Genomic DNA, 26480 nt, shown 5'->3' with positions numbered 1-26480 from the left:
TAACACTTTAAAACACAGCAACAACATTTTCAATTATTACAATAAAGTGCTAAAGCTTTTATGAGATGTTAGGTTTAAAAACACTTTGAGGTTTACACCCAGCCTGCACTGAAAACTGTGCTTCGACCTTCATCAACTCATCCCTTACAGTTATTGCCTTTCGTACCACTTGCCCTTTCAGAAGGGCTGTATATATAATGTATAATAAGTAATAAAACATAATAATAATAACAATATATGAGGCAGATAAGCAAATCAGATTTATATTTATTATATTTTTTGACAGATTTACAATTTACCTGGAAAATACAGTGTACAAAATTCTTGTGGACATGTAAAACATTATGCAATGTGGGATATTGGACGGTGGCTTATTTTTGGGTTGGGGGGATGAGAGGCTGTTATATTTGAAAAAGTTATCACAGGTTTGTCCCTGTCCCCTACATTCAAGATCATGAAATAGCAGGAACAGCCATGAATCTAAAAATAAAATAAAAAAAGAATTGTAATAAAAAATAACAGCGGGTCCTCGGCTAAGGGGGCTGGTGTTATAGTTTAATTTTATGTTCAAAAATTGCTAACAGCAGCAGACAAAGCCATCCAATCAGCAAGCCGAGATTCTGCAGGAAGAACATTAGCCAGGGCCGCTGTGTCTGTATATGAGTCATTTCAGGCAACTATAAAAAGAGACAGATATGAATCACACATTAGTGCAGAAATATAGATATGTTACTTTGGCATAAGCATACCTAAATGGCAACTGCATAAAAAATCAATCATTAAGAAAACCTTCACACTATTGTTTGGGGGCAGTAAAACCCTGTGGTTGAGCTGCGGACTTACCACCCTCAGCTGCTATCCCCTTTAGCTACAGAGGCAGTGGCTGGGGATATACATAGGCTACAGCCACAATGCTTTACTCTGCGGCTGTGGAAGGAATTATATCTCCTGTTGCGTAGCATCAAGTGAATGGGGCTGCTTTGCAGGCACCCTGCAAATACATGCAATGAAAGCAATTGCAGCACACTATGTTGGTTACGTGGGGTCCAAGGGGTTAAAGCACTTGATGAGAAGGCGATGCAACCTTTGATAAATGGAGTTAATAAACCGGAGTCTAACCTATACATGCACAGAGCCCAATGCGGAATGAGGCCTTAGGTGCTGCAAACTATCCAGGGGAAGGGGATCCATAACGATTTGTGACCGGACCAGGCTGACCCGGTTCTGAAGGAAGTTTCCAGCAGACATCCTTGACCTTTACATTTACATATATGCGCATAAAGGTTGCGCGTCTGGTGAGTGCGTATTCCTATCAGTTTCACGGCACGTCACCAGAATGTTGTAAGGAGCACTTGTCTGAAAACCTCTCAGATGGATCATCACTTCTAAAGCACTTTATGAACTGTTTTTATGACTGTTTATGATCATGAACACCTAGCACACTGATAAGTGCTCACCAATATCACTTTACCTTGCATTTTGCACGTTTGTCACTTTATATCCACATCTTGGTTAAGTGCAATTTATATGTATGCATATTTATATTGGATTTTAGGGATTACAGCGCCGCACCTTTTTGTTTTTCCTTGATGCAACGCCTCATGACTTCTTGTCAAATGCTTTCTGAAGAGCAACCCGGATAGCTTTTCAAAGAGCAAAATACATGTGAAGCAGCCCTAAAGAATACAGGCAAAAAATTGTCAAGCTGCAGTTTTTACCATGACCCGACTACCCACCGAATACAAAAAATGCAGCAAAAAGGGACTGTACACATGTCAAAGCCGTGATGCTCTACTTCGTGGTCACTGCAAATATAACTCGGCTTGCTGAGTTTGACAGGGAGTGCCCCTTAAATTCAATGGAACCGTGACACGCTCACAATTTCGACACAAAGCCTCTATACAAAATCTCTAAGGGTGGAATTCCGTTTTCCAGCAGAGCTGACAACACTCCTGGTTAGCACAATTGTCAGCTCAAACAGTAAACACAATATATATTACCAATTTTTTGAATAAATATAAAAGATGAGGTTGCACTTAGTAAAAGATACCCAGCATGTCTAGCCTTATTGTGTGTACCTGCAAACTAGTGACAGACGTCAGTACCCTACATTCTCCATACAAGATGCTTTAACCACTTGAGCTCCTGAGGATTTACCCCCCTTAATGACCAGGCCTTTTTTTGCTGTTTGGCGCTGCACTAATTCAAATGATAATTGCGCGGTCATGCAATGCTGTACCCAAATTAAATTTACGTCCTTTTTTTGACACAAATAGAGCTTTCTTTTGGTGGTATTTTATCACCTGTGCGCTTTTTTTTTTGCGCTATAAACAAAAAAACACAAACATTTTGAAAAAAAAACAATATTTTCTACTTTCAGCTATAAAAAATATATTGTAAACTCAAAGTTAGTCATAAATTTAAGCTAAAATGTATTCTGCTACATGTTTTTGCTAAAAAAAATCCCGTGCATTAGCGGGCAAACTGGCGCTATCTGGGAGGGGCGCTAACACTATCGGAAGTCACCAGTGACACTAATACAGTGATCAATAAAAATCTGTTCACTGTAATCAATGACACTGGTGACAGGGCAGTGAAGGGGTTAACTGGGGGGGGTGCGATCAAGGGGTTAAATGGGATTACTGGTGTACTGGCGGGCAAACTGGCGCTATCTGGGAGGGGCGCTAACACTATTGGAAGTCGCCAGCGACACTGATACAGTGATCAGTAAAAATCGGTTCACTGATCAATGACACTGGTGACAGGGCAGTGAAGGGGTTAACTCGGGGGGGGGGGGTCAAGGGGTTAGACGGGATTACTGGTGTATTACCGGGAAATCTGGCGCTATCTGGGAGGGGCGCTAACACTATCGGAAGTCGCCAGCAACACTGATACAGTGATTAGTAAAAATCTGTTCACTGATCAGTGACACTGGTGACAGGGCAGTGAAGGGGTTAACTGGGGGGGGGGGATGAAGGGGTTAAATGGGATTACTGGTGTACTGGTGGGCAAACTGGCGCTATCTGGGAGGGGCGCTAACACTATCGGAAGTCGCCAGCGACACTGATACAGTGATCAGAAAACATCGATTCACTGAACAGTGACACTGGTGACAGGGCAGTGAAGGGGTTAACTGGGGGGGGCGATCAGGGGGTTAAATGTGTCCTAGAGTGTTCTAATTTGTCTGGAACAGGATGTGTCCAGGCAGAGAAGAATGACATCATATCCTGTCCTGTGTAAATGTCAACACAGGACAGGATAGGACAGGAACCGATCATCTGATTTCAGCCAGACATCACTGGCTGAAATCTAATGATTGATCCCTCCGGGATCGAATGGTGTCACCCGCGGGGAGGCGGGAGTGCACGCGCGCCCCCTGCCGGCGAAAACGTTGGGAGCGCGGAACCCGTTTTAAAACGTGGTTTTGCGCCCCAGTGCCGCCCTACACACGTATATATACAGTGGCAGGGCGGCAAGCGGTTAAAAGCCCCTACAGGCCATCAGTTTAGAGTTAACCATGAATAATGGGCCTAGAATTATTGTTTCCACTCCAGCATATGAGGCAATATGTAACGTGTAGCGCAATAGATGCCACCAATACAAGTGTTTACATTCGTATGTGCATGTATGTGGAGGAGGGGAGCTCACATTTTTTTTTGGGGGGGGGGGGTTTAAGTTCTTGGGTGCAATTTTTTTTTTACACTTTTTTCACTGAACTTTATTTTTTAAATACTCCTTTACTGCGATTGCCAGCTCCACCTAGTGGCCATAAGGATGCATTTTCCTGATTCACTCTATCCTGTATGAATAAACAACATTCAACACCAAGAGAAAATATTTGATTTTGTCCCCATTGGCACAGAATTAATGTAATTTCAGTTTTGCAATTTGTTTACAAATATACCCTTATAGTGTATTTTTTTGGAGAAGTCCAGGAAGAGAGACATTTGAGGAGTAACAAGGGACATTGTTGCAACATAGGGACAGTCCCTTCAAATTAGGGAGAATTGGGAGGTATGCACCAGGGACATAACTTACATCTCTTGAAGTGTCCCCTATGTCTTGCTGGTCACTACTTACTGTGAAAATCCTCCATTCAATGATCCTCCTCACAGCTGTGAAATTCCAACACTGCATGGGGTAAGGGCAATGGCTATGACTAAAAATGGCTCCTGACTCTTGCTGCCCCCTTCCTCTCCTCTCCTTCATTAACAAAAATTCTTGAATTATTTTCACACAATGCAACACATTCTGTGAGTGGAGGAGGGGATTCTGTCATTCATCCGCCTCTCCTCCATTCACAGAACATCCTTCATTCTGTAAAAGCAATAGGAGTTCTCTCTATCGGATGCTTCTCACACAATTGTCTTTTTTGTTCAATTGTCTTTTTATCTGTTTTTTTCAATAGTTCATCATTTTCTTGGACTGGTTGAGGATTTGGTAGCAAATGTAGTTGTGGCTTCACAGAAATTCTTGGTGGTTCACTCACCATTTCTACTAGGGACAAATAGAGGAACATTCCTGCAGTGACTGCAAATATCCAGATCTGCACATCGGGATTGCTGGACACAGAAAGGCCGATGTAGAGGCCAGCGAAGGCTGTTAAAGCACTGATGAAGTTCATTAGGAAGGCAATCTTGGCTGTAAGTCCCGTGTTCAGTAATACTGCAAAGTCACCTGTAAGACAAAATGTGGAACCGAAGAACAGTTTAAAGCCCAACTGCGGGAAACTTTGAAATAATCTCTTGCACTTTGGCTGCACCTGTACTGCAGGGATAATTGCTTTTTTAGGCCTAGGAGACTTGCTAAAAGGAAATTCACTTACCCGATCCTTCATGCTGTTAGACTTGGTTCTCTTCTATGCTACAGCAGTCTACGGTCCTGATGTCATCAAGACCAATGTAGGGTCCATAGCCCTGCATTGAATGCAATGATGTCACGAGACAGTCCACTACCAGAGCATGGGGGGAACAGAGGATCAGGTAAGTAAAAGCACTTCTGCTCTTCCCTAGGCTAACTGGGCAATTAAAGTGACTGGCAAGGTCCATTTTTTTACATATTTAAATAATAAACATGTCATACTTACCCAGGGGTGTAGATAAAGGGGGAATCAGGGGGGTCTGAACTCTGCCCCCCCAGAGGAAATTTGCCAACCATCCATGGCTGCAGGCTGAAGCCCTCAAACACAGTGGCAGGAACACAGCGGCGATGGGAGGGAGGGGGAGGGGGGCAAGCAGCAATCTCCTTTCAATGAAGCAGCTGAAAGTCGCAGGAGGAAGAGAAGGAGAATCAGCTTCCAGCTTCTTCATTGAAAGTTATTCAGGAGATCGCTGCTTGTCACCACAACCACTGCCGCCCCTCCCACACACCCCTAGCCCCGGCGCTGCTCTCCGACTCCACCGCTGCACAGAACAGTTTTCTTTATGCCCTACCTCCCACCGCCGCTGTATTCCAGCCACTGTGTTCTTTTCATTGCCCAGCAGCCCAGCCCCTCCCTACATCCTCTGCATCAATAGGAGAAGACGGGAGAGAGGCTGGATCTGTTCTGCCTCCCCCCTGTGCCCACCCACACTCCAGTCCCTGCAGCTTCAGAGGAGGTGTGGGTGGGAAAAAGAAGACAGCAGCCAACAGTCACAGCTCTGATGCTTCTGAAGGAGTCATGGTGAGTTTAACCTAACCTTCCTTCCTTCCTTTTTTTTTTTAAATATATTCTTCAGATTCTTTTTAACATATAAAAAAAGTCATTTTAACATATATTTTTACATATATTTGAAAATATATTCCAGAAATGTAGATTTGTATTTTTAAAGACATATGGCATATTTGAAATGTATATAGACATTGTATTAACAAAAACGCATTTCAACATGCACTATATATATATTATTGAAATATATTTTGAAATATATTGAATATGGCCAGAATTGTAGCATTTCAAATATATGGCAATACATTTGGGAAGAATATTTTTATGGGGAGGTGGATGTAAACGAACATGTGTCCGTTTACACCTGCCTGCATCTGCTAAAAACAGGGATGGGGTTCCCCATCTGTCTAGCGGATTGAATCAGATAACAGGTGGATGTAAATGGACAGACGGCCTGTTTACATCTGTCCACCCCATAGAGATCAGCGAGCTGTGCAGTGGTGTATTTAGGTTTTGTGCTGCCCTAGACAACACAAAAATCATCTGCCCCTCCCAAGAGAGACACCAATCCCTTCTTCCGGTGGACAGTGCTGCCCCCCTGAAAAATGCCGTCCTAGGCAAATGCCTTGTTTGCCTTGTGGTAAATACACCACTGGGGCTGTGTCCATGTCCATTCTGCACAAGCAGGGTGGACCTGGACCCGTCATCCTCTTGCTCAGCTGGTTTCAGCAGACAAATCCCCCACTGAGCAGGCAGATTCGCTTGGCACAGTCTGCCCATGTGAAAGGCACTGTTCTTTTGATTTTTTCCAGAAACGGGCCTGCCATAGAATGAGCCTATCCCTACTCTGATCCTCCCTCTGTCCTGTTCTTTTATCAGACACTTGTTACTTATGTGACTAAATGTAGCTGTCAATCATATCTACCCCTCCTTCTGTACCAATCATCCCTATTAAGCAGTGAGGCTGCTCATGACATTTACATTGAGATTTGAATTTACCTTGAAGTTACTACAGTGGCTCCTCCATAGATAGAGAAGTCACCTGAAGACAAGAAGTGTGTTACTGCCTGGATCACCAGGTAAAAGTAAAGGAGGACAAAAATGAAAACGAAAAAAAAAGGCAGCCAATACATCTAAGAATTCAGTGTAAGATGCCATAAATTATATTTTTGTCTTTGGTTTAATACCACTTTAATTGCTTCCCTGCCGCCCTATAGCACAAATACTGCTACAGGGTGGAAGGGCTGTGCAAAATCACATATATTATTATTATTCTTATTATACAGGATTTATAGAGTGCCAACAGTGTGCGCAGCGCCTTACAAAATGAAGGGAGATAATACAGCAACAATACAATTTGGTACAAGAGGAAACAGAGGGCCCTGCTCGTTACAGCTTACTATATATATATATATATATATATATATATATATATATGATTTTGCACTTCTGGGTAGGGGGCACACACATGCACGCACCGCCCGATCTGTGCCGCCATTGGTGGCTACAGCTGTAAATCACTGGGTCCTGGCTGGAGATTCCCCGTCGGCACCCAGAAATCCCTGAAGAACACTGACAGAGGAGGTCTGTATGTTAACAATATGTCAGCTCCATCATGCTGCTTTGAGCAATACAAAGCAGCGTGTTTACACAGTAAAGCACACTTAGTAAAACAGCACACAGCACACAGTTAACCCTTTGATCTCCCCTCATGTTAATCCCTTCCTGTCCAGTGTCATTAGTACAGTGTCAGTGCTTTTAATTTAGCACTGATCACTGTGTTAGTGTCACTGGGGATGTCAGTGGCAGTTAGTCAGTGTCAGTTAGTGTTAGATTGTCCGCAGCAGTCCCGCTATAAGTCACTGATCACTGCCAATACTAGTATAAAAAATTTTTACTGCCATTTGTAGATGCTCTAACTGTCACGTAACCCAATTTACATGTATTGGGATTTTGTTTTAGGAAACACGTAGCAGAATACATTTTGGCCTAAATTTATGATGAAATTTTATTTTGTACATTTGCTTACTGGACATGTTTTATAGCAAAAAGTCAAGAATATTGTTTTTTTTTTTTTACAAAATTGTCGGTCTTTTTTGTTTATAGCGCAAAAAACAAACAAACCTACAGGCGATCAAATACAACCGAAAAAAAAGCTGTATTTGTGGGAAAAAAGGACGTAAATTTAATTTGGGTGCAGCATTGCATGACCGCGCAATTGTCAGTTAAAATAACACAGCGCCTTCTCGCAAAAAAATGACCTGGTCAGGAAGGGGGGTAAATCCTCTGGAGGGCAAGTGGTAACAGATTTTGATCCTCAAATACATGATCCCTCTTCTCCACCCCTCCTCTGGTCCTCTGCATGAATAGCACACGTTTTATTTAACTTTTTCTTTTTTTTTTGCAAACTGTCTGGCCCCGCCCCAGACATCACACCAAACATGGGACCGAATTCTGCCAGAGGGGAAGAGGGTCTCAGCTGGCCAACGTTGGACTGGCAGGGTGCGTAGTATCTGAAATGTGCAGAACTCACCAACAGGCAAGTATGGGTTGAAAAAAAAAAACATGAAGGGGGAGGGTGAAAATCTGCTTTAAGCTGCCTATACTTTTGTGCATCTTTTTGACCTTTGCCAAAGCATTTTTCAGCATATGTCATCCATTCCATTTGCTTACTGGAATTTAATTTGAGTGAAGCCCAGACCATTCTGTTGTTTGTTAAGATCAAACTTTAATACAACTGTGATCACTCTACAAGTATGCTGAATTCAGAGATTTTAATCATTTGACTGGTAAGTATTGCCAAATTTGGATAGTCCTCCTAACCAGCAGGAGAATGAAGCTGGAATGGACTGACCCCGAGATAGCTGAGCTGAATCCAAGGAGTCCCAATACGTAGGAGAATGAAGCTGGAATAGTCTGACCCCGAGATAGCTGAGCTGAATCCAAGGAGTCCCAATATGTAGAAGAATGAAGCTGGAATGGACTGACCCCGAGATAGCTGAGCTGAATCCAAGGAGTCCCAATACGTAGGAGAATGAAGCCGGAATGGACTGACCCCGAGGTAGCTGAGCTGAATCCAAGGAGTCCCGATACGTAGGAGAATGAAGCTGGAAGAGACTGACCCCAAGATAGCTGAGCTGAATCCAAGGAGTCCCAATACGTAGGAGAATGAAGCCGGAATGGACTGACCCCGAGGTAGCTGAGCTGAATCCAAGGAGTCCCGATACGTAGGAGAATGAAGCTGGAAGAGACTGACCCCAAGATAGCTGAGCTGAATCCAAGGAGTCCCAATACGTAGGAGAATGAAGCCAGAATGGACTGACCCCGAGATAGCTGAGGTGAATCCTAAACATTTATAATAATAATAATATTTATATTATTATTGTTATTATTATTATTGATAAGAAGAAAAAAAATAAAAAAAATTGGCTCAGCTATGTATAGCCTCTAAGGAAATGGATTTAAAACACTGCTAAAGGAATTGCATAAAACCTATCTTTATAATAAATTGCCATAATTATCTAAATGCCAGAGTGTGCCACCAATCAACTGAAAATAGGGAGCTAGTATTTAACTCTGAGACAGTAAAGGCATCTGCTTGTCTCATAAGGCTGCTGTCCTTGTTGGTAGCTATGGAATTTCAATGGGTCCAACCACCCAAAAGTGATTTTTAAAGTGATTCATGTGCTTTCCATACTAGGGAGATTAGTGCTGGCATTTTTTGGAAAATAGTTCCTGATGCAGACAAAGTGATGAGTTACCCCAAGGACATTTCACTTACTCTCTATGCTTGAGGTGATTGTAGCCGTATTAGTGCACTTGCAACAGAAACAATTGAGTACTGTCCGTGATACTTTTTTAATTTGCACTAACATACAATTTTCAGGACAAGCTTTTGGGGTATGTCCCCTTCTTCAAGGTCCAAGCAGTACTGCTTGGACCTTGAAGAAGTGGACATACCCCGAAAGCTCGTCCTGAAAATTGTATGTTAGTGCAAATTAAAAAAGTATCACGTCAGTACTCAATTGTTACTTACTCTCTATGTAACACTATCACCAAGTCTAGGTTCTAGGTGTTCCACTGCATTTTACAGAAACGCACAGCAGTCCATTAATTATGATTTCCTATGGGACAGGTTCACATCTCCATGTTTTCACCCGTTTTTTGGAAAGGGACAGGGACTTTTTTAAATGCAAAATGTTGCATTTTTGGTTCTATAGACTTCAATGGAGATGCTGCAGAAAAGCATGTAGTATGTTTTTGATGCATTTTGTGATTTATTCTGCCCAGCAACTAGTTGAAAAAAGCATAAAAAACGCATGTGGAAAAACGCAAAACGCACCTCAAAAAGCACTCCAGAAACGGATCAAACGCAAACTGCATAGGTGTAAACCTAGCAGTAACCCTCCCAGTAATCCTTACCCTCTATATAACCCTAACTCTCACACTAGCCTTCAATGTCAGTCTAACACTGCCCTCTATATAACATTATCCCTCTTGTAAACCTAAATCTAACACTTCAGCTCCCTATAATGCTACCCCATCCATGTAAACCTAACAATAATCTTCCATGTAATCCCAACCTGCATTGATGTTCTTTTTTAAGTTTTTTTCATCTGGTGATCCAGCCAGTAAGTCTGTGGTTTTTCAACTGAACAAAGTCTTCTGCAAATGTAGCAGTCAGAGTGTTGAGAAAAAACATTTACCACTGACACTGATGCTTACAATGATCAGCTTTTATTTTTTTTTATGTAAACCCAAAAAGAACCTCAAAAGAAAAAAAACTGCCTCTTGTGTAACTGCATTGTGATCTGGAGTTTGGTTTCAATTTGTTAGTGTATTTAAATCTGCTATCCTGTTTAACAATCCCCTACCCCCAGACTGACAATGCCGCTGTCCAAAGGTGTCCCCTGTGCTCCTTTGTCCAGAGTGGGGGTGCTCTAATACAAGAGATGTGTTACTGGCCAGATCACCAGGTGAAAACAGAGACAAAAAGCCTAAGAGAAGAAAACTAATGCAGCCACCACATCTAATGATTGATAAGCTGCAATATATTACATTCTTGGTATTGGCTTTAAACCTAACACTAATTCTCCAGGTTACCCTAACCCTGAAATGAGCTCTACCTGTAATGCCAGCCCTAACCCTCCCTGTACCTCCACCTCTAAGCCTCCCATGTGTAAATTTAACTCTTTGTTTGCATACTCAGCTGTCCTGTTCTGTAATCCTCTGTGCCAAACACAAGCCTTTGTGCACTCAACAATATTGCCTCTGGAATTGCCTGCAAGGTGGTTTAGTACTAGCAACTCAGTCATAATACATTTTTTTAAATCAAAGTAGAAATCCGGTCAAAAAAAAAAATTTGTACCATGCAGTGTGGCTGTGCCCGCACTGCATGAGTTAACTGCTAGTTTTTCTCTGGAGGTAATAAGAGTGGAGATCCGCCAATCCTCCAAGAGCAGGACTGGTCCCAGCAACTTCTGCCCCCCTGCATGCTAGCGGTCTTGTGAATGGACTGTTCCTGACGCCATCACGCCTATAGATGCAAGGACGGCAGGAACAGCTGTTTCTGGGAGGTTCAAAGGACTGAGTAATCCAGGAAGGGGGGGGGGGGTCCTGGACAAAATAAGCAGTTAACCAGGGGCGTACTGACAACTCGTGGGGCCCCCGGGCAATAGGGGATCATGGGGCCCCTGTGTCCTTGCCCAAACTCAAAAAAGCCTATGAAAAAGGTACCAGGGGCATCTCATGGGGCCCCCTACTGACCCCGGGCCCTCGGGCAGTGTCCGAGTTTCCAAATGGTCAGTCCGCCCCTGCAGTTAACCCATGTAGTAGGGGCACACACCCACTGCAGGGGACAAAAAAAAGTTTTACCTGGAGTTCTTCTTTAATATATCTCTAAATAACAAATGTTATTGTAATTCTGGAGGGCTCGTAGTGGTACAACTCCAAAGTCACACACAGGTTATACATACCCATTTCATGGGGAATCTCATGACAAAGAATGGCAATTGTTGTGGCTACACCAGTTTCAGTGGAAGAGGAAAATGCTGATCCAATCACCATGCCGTCTGCAAAGTTATGTAAACTGTCTCCCACCAAGATCATGATTGCTAATAGTGTAATTCCTTTATCTAGGAGGAAAAACAAACAATATGCATATATACTGTATATATACACACACCAATAGGTATAAAACATCATTATAAATACTGCAAACAAATACCCAAAGAATCCCTTTACAGCATAGTCACCACTAGAATACAATGGACTTTCTATTTGGCATTGACCATTCTCAAGCTTGTGGTTGGCCCAATGGCACATTACGGACAGTAGGACACTAAAGTTGCTGGTTGTGTGCAATGCAACTGGAAGAACTGGAGCCACTTATCTGAGCGAGAAGCAATAGTGACTGGGTTGGGTTACATAGTTACATAGTTAGTCTGGCTGAAAAAAAGACAAAAGTCCATCCAGTTCAACCATTAAAAAGAAAAAAAAGTGAGAATGCTATACCCGCAGTTGATCCAGAGGAAGCCAAAAAACCCAGCGAAGCATGATCCAATTTGTTCCTGCTGGGAAAAAAATTCCTTCCTGATTCCCCAAGAGGTAATCAGATATTCCCTGGATCAACTTTACCTATAAATGTTAAATCCAGTTATATTCTGTGTATCTAAGAAACAATCCAGGACTTTCCTACAGCAATCCACTGAGCTGGCCAGAACCAACTCTTGAGGGAGTCTATTCCACATTTTCACAGCTCTTACTGTGAAGAAACCTTTCTGTGTTTGGAGATTACATTTCTTTTCCTCCAGACGTAAAGAGTGCCTCCTTGTCCTCTGTGATGACCTCAGGGTGAATAACTCTACACCGAGTTCACTATATAGACCACTGATGTATTTATACATGTTAATCATATCCCCCCTTATGTATTATACATGGAGATCATATCCCCCCTTATGTATTATACATGGAGATCATATCCCCCCTTATGTATTATACATGGAGATCATATCCCCCTTATGTATTATACATGGAGATCATATCCCCCCCTATGTATTATACATGGAGATCATATCCCCCCTTATGTATTATACATGGAGATCATATCCCCCTTATGTATTATACATGGAGATCATATCCCCCCCTATGTATTATACATGGAGATCATATCCCCCTTATGTATTATACATGGAGATCATATCCCCCCTTATGTATTATATATGGTGATCATATCCCCTCTTATGTATTATACATGGAGATCATATCCCCCCTTATGTATTATACATGGAGATCATATCCCCCCTTATGTATTATACATGGAGATCATATCCCCCCTTATGTATTATACATGGAGATCATATCCCCCCTTATGTATTATACATGGAGATCACATCCCCCTTATGTATTATACATGGAGATCATATCCCCCCCTTATGTATTATACATGGTGATCATATCCCCCTTATGTATTATACATGGAGATCATATCCCCCTTATGTATTATACATGGAGATCATATCCCCCCTTATGTATTATACATGGAGATCATATCCCCCCTTATATATTATACATGGAGATCATATCCCCCCTTATGTATTATACATGGAGATCATATCCCCCCTTATGTATTATACATGGAGATCATATCCCCCCTTATGTATTATACATGGAGATCATACCAAAAGCAGTGAGGGAGCTAGAGTGGAGATCTAGGGACAGGGATGAGTACCTATATTCTGGTTGAAGAAGAACACAGACCCCTTTGGACAGCAGCATTGTCAGTCTGTCTGAATCCTCTAACTGCTACAGCTGCAGAACAGCTTGTTCTGTTGAAAAACATCACACTCACCAGCTAGATCACCAGGTAAAAATAAAGGAAAGAAAGTCTAAAAAAGAAAACTAGTGCAGCAATCAGATCTAAAAATTGGTAAGCTGCACTATATAAAATGTTTGCTTTCGGATTTAATACCACTTTAAGGTGGAATTCCCCCTTAAAAGCTCTGGAGAAAGGTAAGACCCCCTGCCTCAGGATATATGTGCAGGTGGGAGGAGTTGGGAACTTGGGTGCAAAGATGTTTCTTTGATTCCTTATGAGATCTACAAGACTATCGGTAACATTCTGTTGGACTTACAGTACAAGTATTTGACAGTTTGTGTTGCTGGGAATACAGTACATGCTGAATTAGGCCCCTTGCACTCTGCAGCTTGAAAATGCTCAGTACACCATTTTTTCTTACTGATCTAAGATGCAGCCCATTGTTTACAATGTGCCTGTACATACAGGCCTTTAAACAAGCCCTGCGTATTGATGAGTAAAAAATATACAAAACTCTGTGTTGCTGATCAGTATCTTTGTGATTATACTTGCAAATACATCAGCAAATAATGTCAGCAGTTAGACCTTCAATCAAGACAAGCTGCCCCGCCCCCCCTTCCTTTTGTCATGGCTATCCTTTTTTGAGGGCATTGTCGCCCCAGCACTGCCAATCAGTGTCCATAAGTGCAGGTTAGCAGTTTCCATCAGGGCAGCATTTCAGTGCCCAACAGTGCTGCCTATCAGTGCCCATCAGTGCCTCCTCATCAGTGCCCATCAGTGCAGCTTATCAGTGCTCATCAGTGCAGTCTCATCAATGCCCATCAGTGCAGCCTCGTTAGTGCCTATCAGTGCCTCCTCATCAGTGCCCATCAGTGCAGCCTCATCAGTGCCCATCAGTGCTGCTGATCAATGCGCATCATTGCAGCCTCGTTAGTGCCTATCAGTGCAGCCTCATAGGTGCATAGCAGTGCAGCCTCATAGGTGCAAATCAGTGCAGCCTCATCGGTGCATAGCAGTGCAGCCTCATTGGTGCACATCAGTGCAGCCTCATCAGTACCCATCAGTGTGCCCATCAATGCGCATCATTGCAGCCTCGTTAGTGCCTATCAGTGCAGCCTCATAGGTGCATATCAGTGCAGCCTCATCAGTGCATAGCAGTGCAGCCTCATTGGTGCACATCAGTGCAGCCTCATCAGTGTCCATCAGTGCAGCCTTTCAGTGCACATCAGTGCAGCCTCATCAGAGAAGAAGAAAAATTACTTATTTGCAACATTTTATAACAGAACCTAAGAAAGAAAATTTTTTTTTTTAATTTTTGGGCTTTTTGTTTAGCAAAAATGGAAAAACTCAGTGATGATTAAATACCACCAAAAAAAAGCTCTGTCTGTCTCAAAAAAGTTATAAAATGTCATATGCACATAGTGTTGCATGACAAAGTCATTCAAAGTGCCCGGTATTGAAGTGGTTTAATAGACTGTTGTGTTCAGCTCAAGTCTTGGTGACTGAGCTTTGGTGTTTGGTATTTATTTCAAAATAATTTTTGTTTTGCATATGGTTATAAAGTTTAACCCCTTAGTGAGTGAGGGTAAAATAAATGTTAAAGAATACGTTCACCTTCGGAACATGTTACATGTTTTTAGGGTGGAACATGTAACATGTTCCCATAGCAGCAGCCGCCCCCTCCCTCTGACAGATAATACGGGGAGAAGTTTCCCTGTACTATCTGTCAGATTTGAAAATATCGCGGTCGTTCGGGGCTCCACCCACACGGCTGCGTCACTCGTTCACAGAGTTCTGTGAATGAGTGCCTACAAGTCCTTAGCAGCTGTGGGCTTGTAGTTTTCAATGAACTACCATGGTGCTGTGGAGCGCTATGGTAGTTCATTGAAGCTTCCTATCAGTATATCTGCTTACCGTACATCCCGTCAGGGGCGGACTGACAACTCATGGGGCCCTCGGGCAATAAGGAATCATGGGGCCCCTGTGTCCTTGCCCAAATTTAAAAAGCTTATGGAAAAGGTACCAGGGGCATCTCATGGGGCCCCCTACTGACCCCGGGCCCTCGGGCAGTGCCAGAGTTTCCAAATGGTCAGTCCGCCCCTGCATCCCGTACATCCCGCACGGCAAGCAGATATTCTGACAGGTCTGCAGGAGACCTGCATGGCATCAGCGATCTACTGATCACTGGTGCAATGCTTTCCAGGCTGCTTTGGACAAAAATAAAAAATGCACATTTTTTTACCTGCAAAAAAATTAGCATTTATTATTTTTGTCCAAAAGGTGAACTTATCCTTTAATGCCTGAACACAACTTTGCAACTTTGACAGTAAGTAAAGTAAATAAAAATAAGTAAGTTAGTAAAACTGTACATATCATCATAACTACTTTGTTTATTTCAAGACAAATTGGGCTTTCTTTTGGTGGTAAATGGTAATGGATATATCTTGATTTTTTATTATCAAAAGAAAACTAGTCCAAATTAGTAAAAAAAATGTTTTTAAATTTAGCTGTATATTTCTTGCTATTACTATATTTTCTCACCAAAGTTCAACCCAAAATAAATTCTGTTCCAGATGACCGCGACGATACCATATACTGTATGTGTAGGTTAGTTGTTGTTTTTTTTAAAACAACTAAAACACACTGACACTAACTGATACTGATACCAGGGGCAGACTGACCATTTGGACACCCGGGCACTGCCTGAGGGCCCAGGGTCAGTAGGGGGCCCCATGAGATGCTCCTGGTACCTTTTTCATAGGCTTTTTTGAGTTGGGGCAAGGACACAGGGGCCCCATGATCCCCTATTGCCCGGGGACCCCATGAGTTATCAGTCCGCCCCTGACTGATACTAATTAAAAAAAGTTGTTTTTTTTTAAATCCTACCCATAATATACTGACCCTGACCTTTGACCCAAACTTGTCCTTTGATTCTTATCTTGCTCCTAACACTAACCCTGGCACTGACCTAGATCAAACCTTGATCTAGCTATTTTCTTTCTTTTTTTTTTTACACACTTCTGTTTCCATCTTCCTCTCCTGCAAGGACAGGAAGATACAATGTATCTTTCTCTTCATTCAGAAAAGAAAGTAAACACATGGGTGGGCTGCACAGTGGCTGATCACCGTGATAGCCAATCGGAGGCTATCACAGCGATCAGGTTACACGGAACCGGGAGTCCCAGGTCCTGATTGTTAGTACGTGACTTGGGGCTCTCGGTCTGTGTGCTGGGATAAGGGCCCACTTCCATGAGGCCACATATATGCATATGATCGGTGGGAAGGGGTTAAAGAAATTTTAATGATTTGACTTTATGCTTTTAACCGCAGTAAAGGGCCACAACGTAATATTTTCCAAGATGGTTGTCGTTTGTTGTTTCTTTTAATTAACTTGTCTTTTTCAGATGGTTTTCTTATTATTTGGTTAAAGCGGAACTACACTGCATCTCAGCAGTACAAACACAAAACACTATTTAGTCCATTTTTAATATTCAAAGTAAACTCCGCCATCCATTCATGTCCCCATGCTTTATTTTCCTGAGAAATCACTTTGAAAAACACTCCCTATCATTTCTGGCCATGGCCATCTGAACCAGTTCCTCGCCACCCTATAGCAGAACTACTGCTACAGGGTGGCAGGGCTGCGCAAAATCACGTATATATGCGATTTTGCATTTCCGGGTAGGAGGTGCGGGTGCACGCATGCCACCCTACCCGCGCCGCCATTGGTAGCTACAGATGTTGATCACCGGGTCCTGGCCAGAGACTTCTCACCAGCACTCGGAGGTCACCAAGAAACAGTGAAAGGGGAGAGGTCTGTGTGTAAACAACACAGATCTCTCCCCTGTCAGCACCGACATGCTGCTTTGTATTGCTCTGCATAGCAGAGCAATACAAAGAAGCATGTCTCCTTAGTAAAACACACACAGCACACAGTTAACCCTTTGATCGCCCCAGATGTTAACCCCTTCCTGTCCAGTTTCATTAGTACAGTGTCAGTGCTTTTTATTAGCACTGATCACTGTATTAGTGTCACTGGGGATGTCAGTGGCAGTTAGTTACCCCCCAGTGTCAGAATGCCCGCCATAGTCCCGCTATAAGTTGCTAATTGCCGCCAGTACTAGTATAAAAAACAAATTCCAGTATATATACACCGCCATTTGTAGACGCTATAACTTTCACGTAAATTGAAATGAATTTACATGTTTTGGGATTTTTTTTAGCAAAGACATGTAGCAGAATACATTTTGGCATAAATTTATGGGGAAATTGGATTTTAAACATTTTTTACCAGATATGTTTTATAGCAAAAAGTAAAAAATACTGTTTTTTTTTTTTCAAAATTGTTGGTTTTTTTTTGTTTATAGCGCAAAAAATAAAAACCGCACATGCGATCAATTAGCACGGAAAGAAAGCTCTATTTGTGGGAAAAAAAGGACAACAATTTAATTTGGGTGCAGCATTGCGTGACCGCTCAATTGTCAGTTAAAGTAATGCAGCGCTGTATCACAAAGAATGGCCTGGTCAGGAAGGGGGGTAAATCCTCTGGAGGTCAAGTGGTTAAGTAAGGGCGATTGAATTTACTTCTTGGAATCTGGAAGCCATCTGCCCTTAGCTCAGGCATGCAGGCAGGAGGATGAGCTTAGCTGAGAAAGCCTCTCCTTCCCTCCTGAGATGTATGACATCATTTGCCTAGGCATGTAAAGCAGGAAGTAACTACAGAAATGTAAAAAAATAAGTTTCAAACAAGTAAATGTAATATATTTTCCTATCTGGTTATTAATATTAGTAGCATAAGGATTTAAACAGTCAAGGTTGATTGAGAGAGTGAAGTTCTACTTTAAGGGGGTGCTTGTGGGGTCTGCAATCCCATGTCTGATACTCATACATCAGTACAGTGTGCAAGAGGCCTTAAGGACAGTTGTAAGTATTCTAATATAGTCCATTTTATCAGTAGCCAGGATTATTCAATATGTGCCATTATAACATTACTGTTATATCGAGAAAAAAGAAAATGAATGAATGTGACTGGATACTTACGTTTCTCTCTCACTCTCAGACTTATAGGTGGAATATCTGCTAAAGGACCCTCTGTAGGTTCACAGTCCTCAGGACTTCTCTATAAAAAGCGAAATGAGTCACTATAGTAAAACACTTTATTTTTGGTTCCAAATTATGAAAATATATACAAATTTTATAAACTGATCATAAAAAGGCTGACATATATATATATCTATATATATATTATTATTATTATACAGTATTTATAAAGCGCCAATGGTTCGCTCAGCGCTGTACATTACAAAGGGGGACAGAACATGTGACAGAACAATACCAATACAATGCAAAACATGAGGGGTTCGAGGGCCCTGCTCTTTCGAGCTTACAATCTAGGAGGGAGGGGATAGTGGTACAGGAGGAGATGGCTGTGGGGGATGGAGTGGTAGGAAGAGTGGAGGAGGTCGGCAAGTTAGCAGGGGGTGGGGTAGGCTTCCCTGAAGAGATGGGTTTTCAGGGTGCGCCTAAAGGAGAGGAGAGTAGGTGATAATCTGATGGGTTGGGGCAGGGAGTTCCAGAGGATGGGTGACACCCTGGAGAAGTCCTGGAGGCGGGCATGGGAGGAGGAGACCAGGGAACTAGAGAGAAGGAGGTCTTGTGAGGAGCGGAGTGTGCGTGCTGGGCGGTACTTGGATATTAGGTCAGTGATGTAGTTCGGGGCAGTATGGTGGACAGCTTTGTACGTCAGTGTTAGGATTTTGAATTTGATCCGTTGCGCAATCGGAAGCCAGTGGAGGGATTGGCAGAGGGGGGTGGCGGAAATGGAGCGGTTGGAAAGGTGAATGAGTCTGGCAGCCGTATTCAGGATCGACTGAAGCCGGGATAGCCAGCGGCAAGGCAGGCCAGGGAGGAGGGAGTTGCAGTAGTCAAGTCGTGATATGATGAGGGAGTGGATGAGCTGTTTAGTGGTTTCTGGGGTTAAAAATATGGAACGCTTCACGAATGTGTCTCTTTTATAAAATAATACTGTACTTACTATTATACTATTAGCTTAGCCCTGAACACATCACACGTCTGGTTATCCCAGTTCTAGCCTACTCCTAAGAACACAGCTTCACTTTATGGCTGTTGTAAACTTTCCTTCTTGTTAATCGATTTGAAATATATTTAATCTTATTTAAAGTGACACTAAAGGATCTCTTTATAAGAAAAGATATGTGGGTTTTTCAAGGTGCTAAAATTCCCTCAGTATAACACATCCAAATAAACCAATATAAATTGTATCAAATTTTATTACAAATAATAAAAAAAAACAGAGATTCTTCATCCTATCATAAAACCAATGATTATTGCCATAACCCTTCAGTGTAATAAACCCCAATCCACCTTCCTTCGTTAAAGAGATTATGTAAAGTAACTGTAATCTTGATAGACATGTAGAAATGTTTAGGAAAGTGCCAAATATCAACGCGTTTCACCGTGTGGACTTCTTTAGGGGTTCAAATATAGGGGAAAAGCACTATATTGATGGTTATTCGCCTAACATGGGCAACCCAAAAGGAAAGGAGCCAGAAGAAGCAAATGAGACAGGGACAATGGGCAGCTAATCACCAAATGGGCACCTAGTCAGAGCCACACGTAAGTACTGGAAGGTGGTGCAGCAGGGTGGGGCCTGGAGGTAATCTCCTAAAGAAGAAGTCCACGTTAGTAAAGTGAACAACCTTCTGGTCATTGGACAGACAGCCCTCTCATGTAGGACAAGGTCATTAATTGATTGAGTGCCTTGGGTGGCTTTACATACAGAAAAATGAAAACGATCCCCAGATGATGAAGGTGGAAATTTCACTGCAAGTCATAAACCATGGACTGGACCGGGGGGGACTGACCATTCGAGCACTCGGGCACTGCCCGAGGGCCCAGGGTCAGTAGGGGGCCCCATGAACTGCCCCTGGTACCTTTTTATAGGCTTTTTTGGGTGTGCTTTGAGTGTGGGCAAGGACACAGGGGCCCCATGATCCCCTATTGCCCGGGGGCCCCATGAGTTGTCAGTCCGCCCCTGGACTGGACCAGTAAGTATACGCATCTTCCTTTTACAGAATAGTTAGTATAGGAGTTAGAAGGTGGGTGGGAGCAGTTTTAAGTTAGTTCTAACCTTGACGTAAACGTTAAACACTTCTATATCAAGTCTATTGCATCTTATTATATTTCCTCAATGGTCCTCAATGGTCTGTATGCAGTAAAGATTTTTGTGGATACCAAGTGTTTAGTAAGTTCAGCTATCTGAGGAAGACTGTCTGCAGTGATTATCTCTGCTATATTCAGGAATAGAGGTCTCAGGAGGGTCTTGCTGCAAATATTAATAAAACACGTAATACATCAGATAATAATAATGATAATAAATAATAAAGAAAAACAACTTACCAATTGAATTGTAGAGGTAGATTTGGCTTTTCTTGACTGATCATTCAAATGGGACTCCAATGGAAGATCATGGGAATGTGTCAAGTGCCCGTTGACCAATGACAGACCCTGGATAAGGGCAGTATAACAGAAATTTAGAACATAAGCCCACTAAAGTGACCAGCCTCAGGTGATATACAGTGATAAATTAAATTCTTCTACATAAGCTGTACCTGTGAGTCCTAAAAAGTACACAGATCAAAGGGTATTGCTCAGCTTCAATGGGGCAGATACTGTATCTGACATCAAACACTGCACAGCACAAAGTACAGAGCTGAGTGTGATCTGAGACCCAAGTGGAGGGAAATCAGACACCCCCCCTCTACACAGTCTCATGGAAACATGCACAGCTGAGGCTGTCAATCGCCTTCTGTCTACTGGAAGGGGGTTTAGCCATCTCCAAGGATTGCCTGGTGTCGAGAAATCTTTCAGAAGTGAATGATGCAGATAGCAGAGGAAGAAGAGAACATACAGGAGAGACACTAAATGTTATGGACTGAGGCAGGTACACACTGTATGAGGATATGCTTTGTGCATTTTTTATTTTAGACATTTACAGCCACTTTAAGCAATGCCAACACAATTAATTTTATGTAACACTGTCCTGTATCTGTTTATTGGCCTCCATAAGGTTGTCTGTACATTATTATACCATTTTTGTTCTCTTTGCACTGGAAAGCCTAATGTGTTCCGATTCTCTTCTTTTACCTCTCTTCTACAGTACTTCTCTGCTTGTATTAAGTTGCATCAATTTAGAGCAGGCAGAATGATAAAGTTTTGCTGTTTTATTGACCTATTACACATCCCATCTTTTATATTCCTCCCTTTATACCCCATGGATTACAGGCTATTGTGAACGGGAGAATGATATAATTGGTTGCCAAAGGCGCTGCAATGTTCTTTTGATTCATGCTATGTATTTAATTGACGATTTTCACTGCACTGATGTCCTGATGTGTATATACAGTTGCTGATTACCGGCTCTCCTGTCTCCTCACTGTCAGGAAATGTCTTCCATTAACACAAGAAGAGCTCCGCGGCACACGAAGGGTGCAGACGAGATGAACAGATGTGCGGGCGCCTGGACAGAGGCGCGCGGCTGCGCTCGCGCATGAGCACTCACACATGCGAGTGCGCACCTGTCGCTTATGTTGCCAAATCCAGCCTGTTCCTGACTACTGATTGATTGCCTCCTGCCCTGACCCCTGGCCTATCTTGGATTACTCTTCTGCCTGCTCCTGATTGACTGACCTCCTGCTGCTGAACCTGGCCTGTGACCCGACTACTCTCCTGCCTGCTGTTCATGCCTGATCTGTCTCGTCCAATACCGAACCGGCTTGTCTGACTCTGCAACCTTCTACACGGTGCACCTGCATCCATCCATCCTGCACGGATCCCTCCGTACCCTACTATGGTCTGCTACACATCAGTCCAACAGCTCCCATCAGATGGATCCCAGGCCCTGTTACCCCACCGAGCTCCTGCGACTGCTGTTCCACTCTCTGCAGTCCCCGAGCCGGGGTTGTACGAGAGGTCTGCCTCTTCACGTCAAACTCACTACCCAGGTACATGACACTCGCGCTGTGACAACATGAGGAAAGTGCAGCCGATAACCAGCAGCTGTATTTACATTGTCATTGGACACAGCTGATCACATGGTAAAAGGACGCTGTGATTGGCACTTTACCATGTCATGTGATCAGTTGTGTCCAAAGGACACAGTGATCACAAAGCTTGCTGGGTGCGGGCCCCAGGGAGCGTGCGGGAGGTGCAGTTCTGGAGGACAGCATAAGACACCCTCCCAGAACTAGACGACCGTCCTATAGCTGTCATTCGGCTATAGCCTGGTTGTAAAGTGGTTAATATAACTAGTTAGCTGAAGCTCTCATCAAGAGAGCTCGACTATGCCTGCCCTTTTTCCTATCTGATCCACCATCCATAGACCCATACTACATTGGGTGAGTATTATATTACTGGCCATCGTGACTGGGGGAAAAGCTATTAGAGCACTATTTGTGCTTCATTAGCTGCAATGGAGGGCAGGTGAGACATCAGGGGTCAAAAAGACCCTTGATGACTCATTACAGAGAAACTGTCATAACAAAATACTAGCACATAATAAACACTTTGAGCCCCCCTACCCCAACATATACACCCATACAAATGCAAACACACTTGTTGGGGGCACCCAAGAAAATGTTGATTGCGCTACACATGTTGCAATGTCTCTATGCATGTCGGAGTGCAAGCAATCATTCGGGGCCCATTATTCATCGTTAACTTTAAACTGATGCCATGTAGGGTCTTTTAAAAGACCCATAGATAATGTAGGGTACCAAAGGTTTGTTTCATGGGCACACAATTTTAAGGCTTGACATGTTGGGTATATATTTACTTGGCACAACTCTCTTTTATATTTTACCAACAAATTGGGTGATATAGTTTGTGTGCCCTAAAATTAACAATAGTGTATCATGTGCACCTGATAAAACCATTGTGCTAATATCATGTGACAAAAAATGTAATTATCACCATTTTATTCTCCAGGGTCTCTGCATTTAGATAATATATAATGTTTTGGGGGTTTTAATCTGCAGGCCAAAAAATATTTTTTAACTGTTTGTAAAAAAAATGCAAAAACAGCTCTGACAGTGAAAATGTTACAGTGATAATTAAACCATGCGAAAATGTGCATGTACTGCAGCGATGTGCTGCATGTTTTTTTTTGCTTTGACGTATGCTTTACCCTCAGTTCACACCCAAGCGTTTTCTGCAGAGTTTTGCGTTTTGCAGAAATGCACAGAAGTCCATTTAACATGATTTCCTATGGGACAGGTTCACATCTCCACGTTTTTACCCGGTGCGTTTTTTGGAAAGGGTCAGGGATTTTTTTGAACGCAAAACGTTGCGTTTTTGGTTCTATAGACTTCAATGGGAATGCTGCAGAAAAGCATGTATTGCCTTTTTGCTGCATTTTTGCACCTTTTTTTTTTTTATTGTAAATTTTTATTAAAGACCAAAGCCCATTTTTTCAGAACAAGGTTACAACAACACTTTTGGTGTGAACATTACAGTGAAAGAAATCAACAGTTAATATAAAAGAGAACAGAAACAAAAGAAATATGAACATAATTAGACAGAATTGTAAATTGTATATTACAAAAACACAAGACAACATAAACCTGCACATTGTTGGGTTACAGTAATTGTCAGAGGCTTGGTAAGTAAAGAGGTATCTGAGCTATATAAGGGGGGGGGGGGAGGGGATGAGGAAGAAATTCTACCAAAGGGAGACTGATCCAATGGTCCCCAAATAGAGCGGAAATGACCTGAGTAGTCACCCACTAAAGCTGTTTTGCAGCATTTTTGATCCATTTTGCATTTAAAATCTGCCTAGCAACAAGAAAAAAAAACACATAAAAAATGCATCGAAAACGCCTTAAACGCAACCTGCATAGGTGTGAACCTAGACTTAAGTCCACCCGAAACTGGGTTCGGATAGATGCCTCCAGGTTGATCGCACTGCCTGACTCTTGCATCTCTTGGAAATCCCAGCAGTGAACTCTCTACAGCTGAGTTCTCAGTTCTGACCATCCACTGCAGTTATCCTGAGGGTGTCTCACTCACCTTGTTGGATTTTATATTTATTTCCCTCTGAGGAAAAACCAAGGAGATCTCAGTCCACCCTCATACGTTGACATAAAAGGTTTGAGTGGACTGACCCTTTAAGCAAAAGCTGCACATCAAGAGCACAAATTCTTCAGCTTGATACAATTTCAGCTATTCCTGATGTTGGGCAGACCGAGTGCTCTTGTTTATGCTGAGAGCAGTTCTTTGGATTGAGTCAGAACAGACATACTGCAATAAAGAGTCCTACAGGCCGGGAGAACAGAAGACCAAAACATTTCACTTCCCTGGTATTTCACCATGCTGTGTGGATAATATCAAGTGTCTCTGCCGCTTTATTGTAACACTGACATTAGGCTCAATTCACTAAGTTATAACACATGCATTATTTACCATAAAAATGCATCTTTTATTTGCAGCTATTATTACTAATAATAATTCTTGTTACGGAAAATAATATTCATTATTGCATATTATGCATGTCCATGTATAGAACACAGTGATATGATCAGCTCCATCTAGTGAATAAAATGCGGCATAGTTCTCTGAAATACCCTAATGAGAAAATATACTGCATTTTGGCCACATTTTGGCGGAGTTCCAATTGGGAAAAAAAAAATAAAAGTCAGCAGCTACAAAAACTGTAGCTGCTGACTTTTAAAATACAGCCACTTACCTGTCCCTCGGCACAGCGATGTCTTCACAACCGCTGGTTTCACTGGCCGTCTTCTCTCCCCGGCACCAGCATCTTCAGTGTGGGCACCCGGATGTGCGAGTTTGCGGTTTCATAGCTGGGTGCCCACTGCGCATGCGTGAGAAGCACTGCACTTTGTGAATGGCCCCGTAGTCTTCTGGGACCTGTCACGTGTCCTAGAAGACTACGGGGAGGGAGGGGGGGAAGACAACTTCCGCTTCTGATCGCCTAGGCGAGTACCTGTCAAATTTGGATACCCGCACCCCCCCAATACCCAAAGGTGCCAATCCTTAATGGGGAGCGGGGGACAAAGGCTTAAAGAGTAACTTCCCCTTTTGGGTGGAGCTCCATTTTAAATTAGAAGTATAGGCAATACTTTTTTTCCAGTTTGGACAGAGGAAGGAAAGGTTATAACCCGTCAGATTTTTTTTTCACCATCTGTGTCCCTTTGCGAAGATTTCCCTTCACTTCCTGTCACATAGCTAAGGGAGTGAGAGGAAATCCCTCCAAATTAAGGGAATTCCTTGGGGACCTCCAGGTCACTAGAACTAGTGTTTCCATTGGAAATGTCCCCTCTATTACTTATCTGAGGACAACCCAAAATTTGGGATTTTCTTTTACTATCACTTTCAATGAAAATGTAAACAAAACAGATAGAGACGGGGAATCTCCTTAACGGAGGCACACACAGCAATAAAAACTGACAAGGATTCTATTCTGTACTCTATCCAACACTAAAAAAACAAATTTTGCCTTTAGTTATAATTTAATCTAGTTGAAAATATATGGTGAAATTTCTTTCAGTTTGCACGAATGTTTCTTACATTCTTGCAGTGAATGTTTTATGAATAGATAACAAAGTGAATGGCTTAAAAAAAATGTTGTCCCCTATGTAATGAACAATAAAGTTTAGAAAAAAAAGTATATAAGTGTAAAAAATTACAGTTGTACTCAAGCACTTACCCGCCCCCAAAAAAAATAAATGTATGAACCCCACCCATATACATGTATGTATGAATGTAGATGGACATGTCAGGGGTGCCTACTCACAAAAACGTCAATTGTGCAACACGTTACATATCCCCATGCACGCTGGAGTGAAATCAATAATTCTAGGCCCAGGAGCGGAATGACCATTTGGAAACTCGGGCACTGGCCGAAGGCCCAGGGTCAGTAATGGGCCCCATGAGATGCCCCTGGTACCTTTTTCATAGGCTTTTTTGAGTTTGGGCAAGGAC

At 42.5% G+C, this 26480-nt stretch overlaps 1 protein-coding gene across 2 annotated transcripts in view; it reads right to left on the bottom strand.

The window, feature by feature from the left end:
• Window positions 1-249: 249 nt before the first annotated feature.
• The window catches only part of SLC39A12 (solute carrier family 39 member 12), a 68061-nt gene continuing 41830 nt past the window's right edge, over window positions 250-26480 (bottom strand). The window contains exons 8-12 of one of the 2 annotated variants that reach the window (XM_089693716.1): window positions 20883-20990; window positions 18504-18582; window positions 11623-11781; window positions 4490-4677; window positions 250-677 (exon numbers count right to left, since the gene is read on the bottom strand). In XM_089693716.1, coding sequence (XP_089549842.1) covers window positions 549-677; window positions 4490-4677; window positions 11623-11781; window positions 18504-18582; window positions 20883-20990 — 663 coding nt within the window. In that variant the 3' untranslated portion in view covers window positions 250-548. Of the gene's footprint in view, window positions 678-4489; window positions 4678-8256; window positions 8993-11622; window positions 11782-18503; window positions 18583-20882; window positions 20991-26480 lie in introns of those variants that run through there. The other variant, XM_089693715.1, reaches the window with a different exon arrangement.

This window comes from Staurois parvus, unplaced genomic scaffold (genome assembly GCF_062004578.1).
Source record: "Staurois parvus isolate SC_StPar_1 unplaced genomic scaffold, SC_StPar_1.0 ptg000636l, whole genome shotgun sequence".
Lineage (NCBI taxonomy): Eukaryota > Metazoa > Chordata > Amphibia > Anura > Ranidae > Staurois > Staurois parvus.
This window is presented reverse-complemented; position numbering and strand designations above follow the sequence as displayed.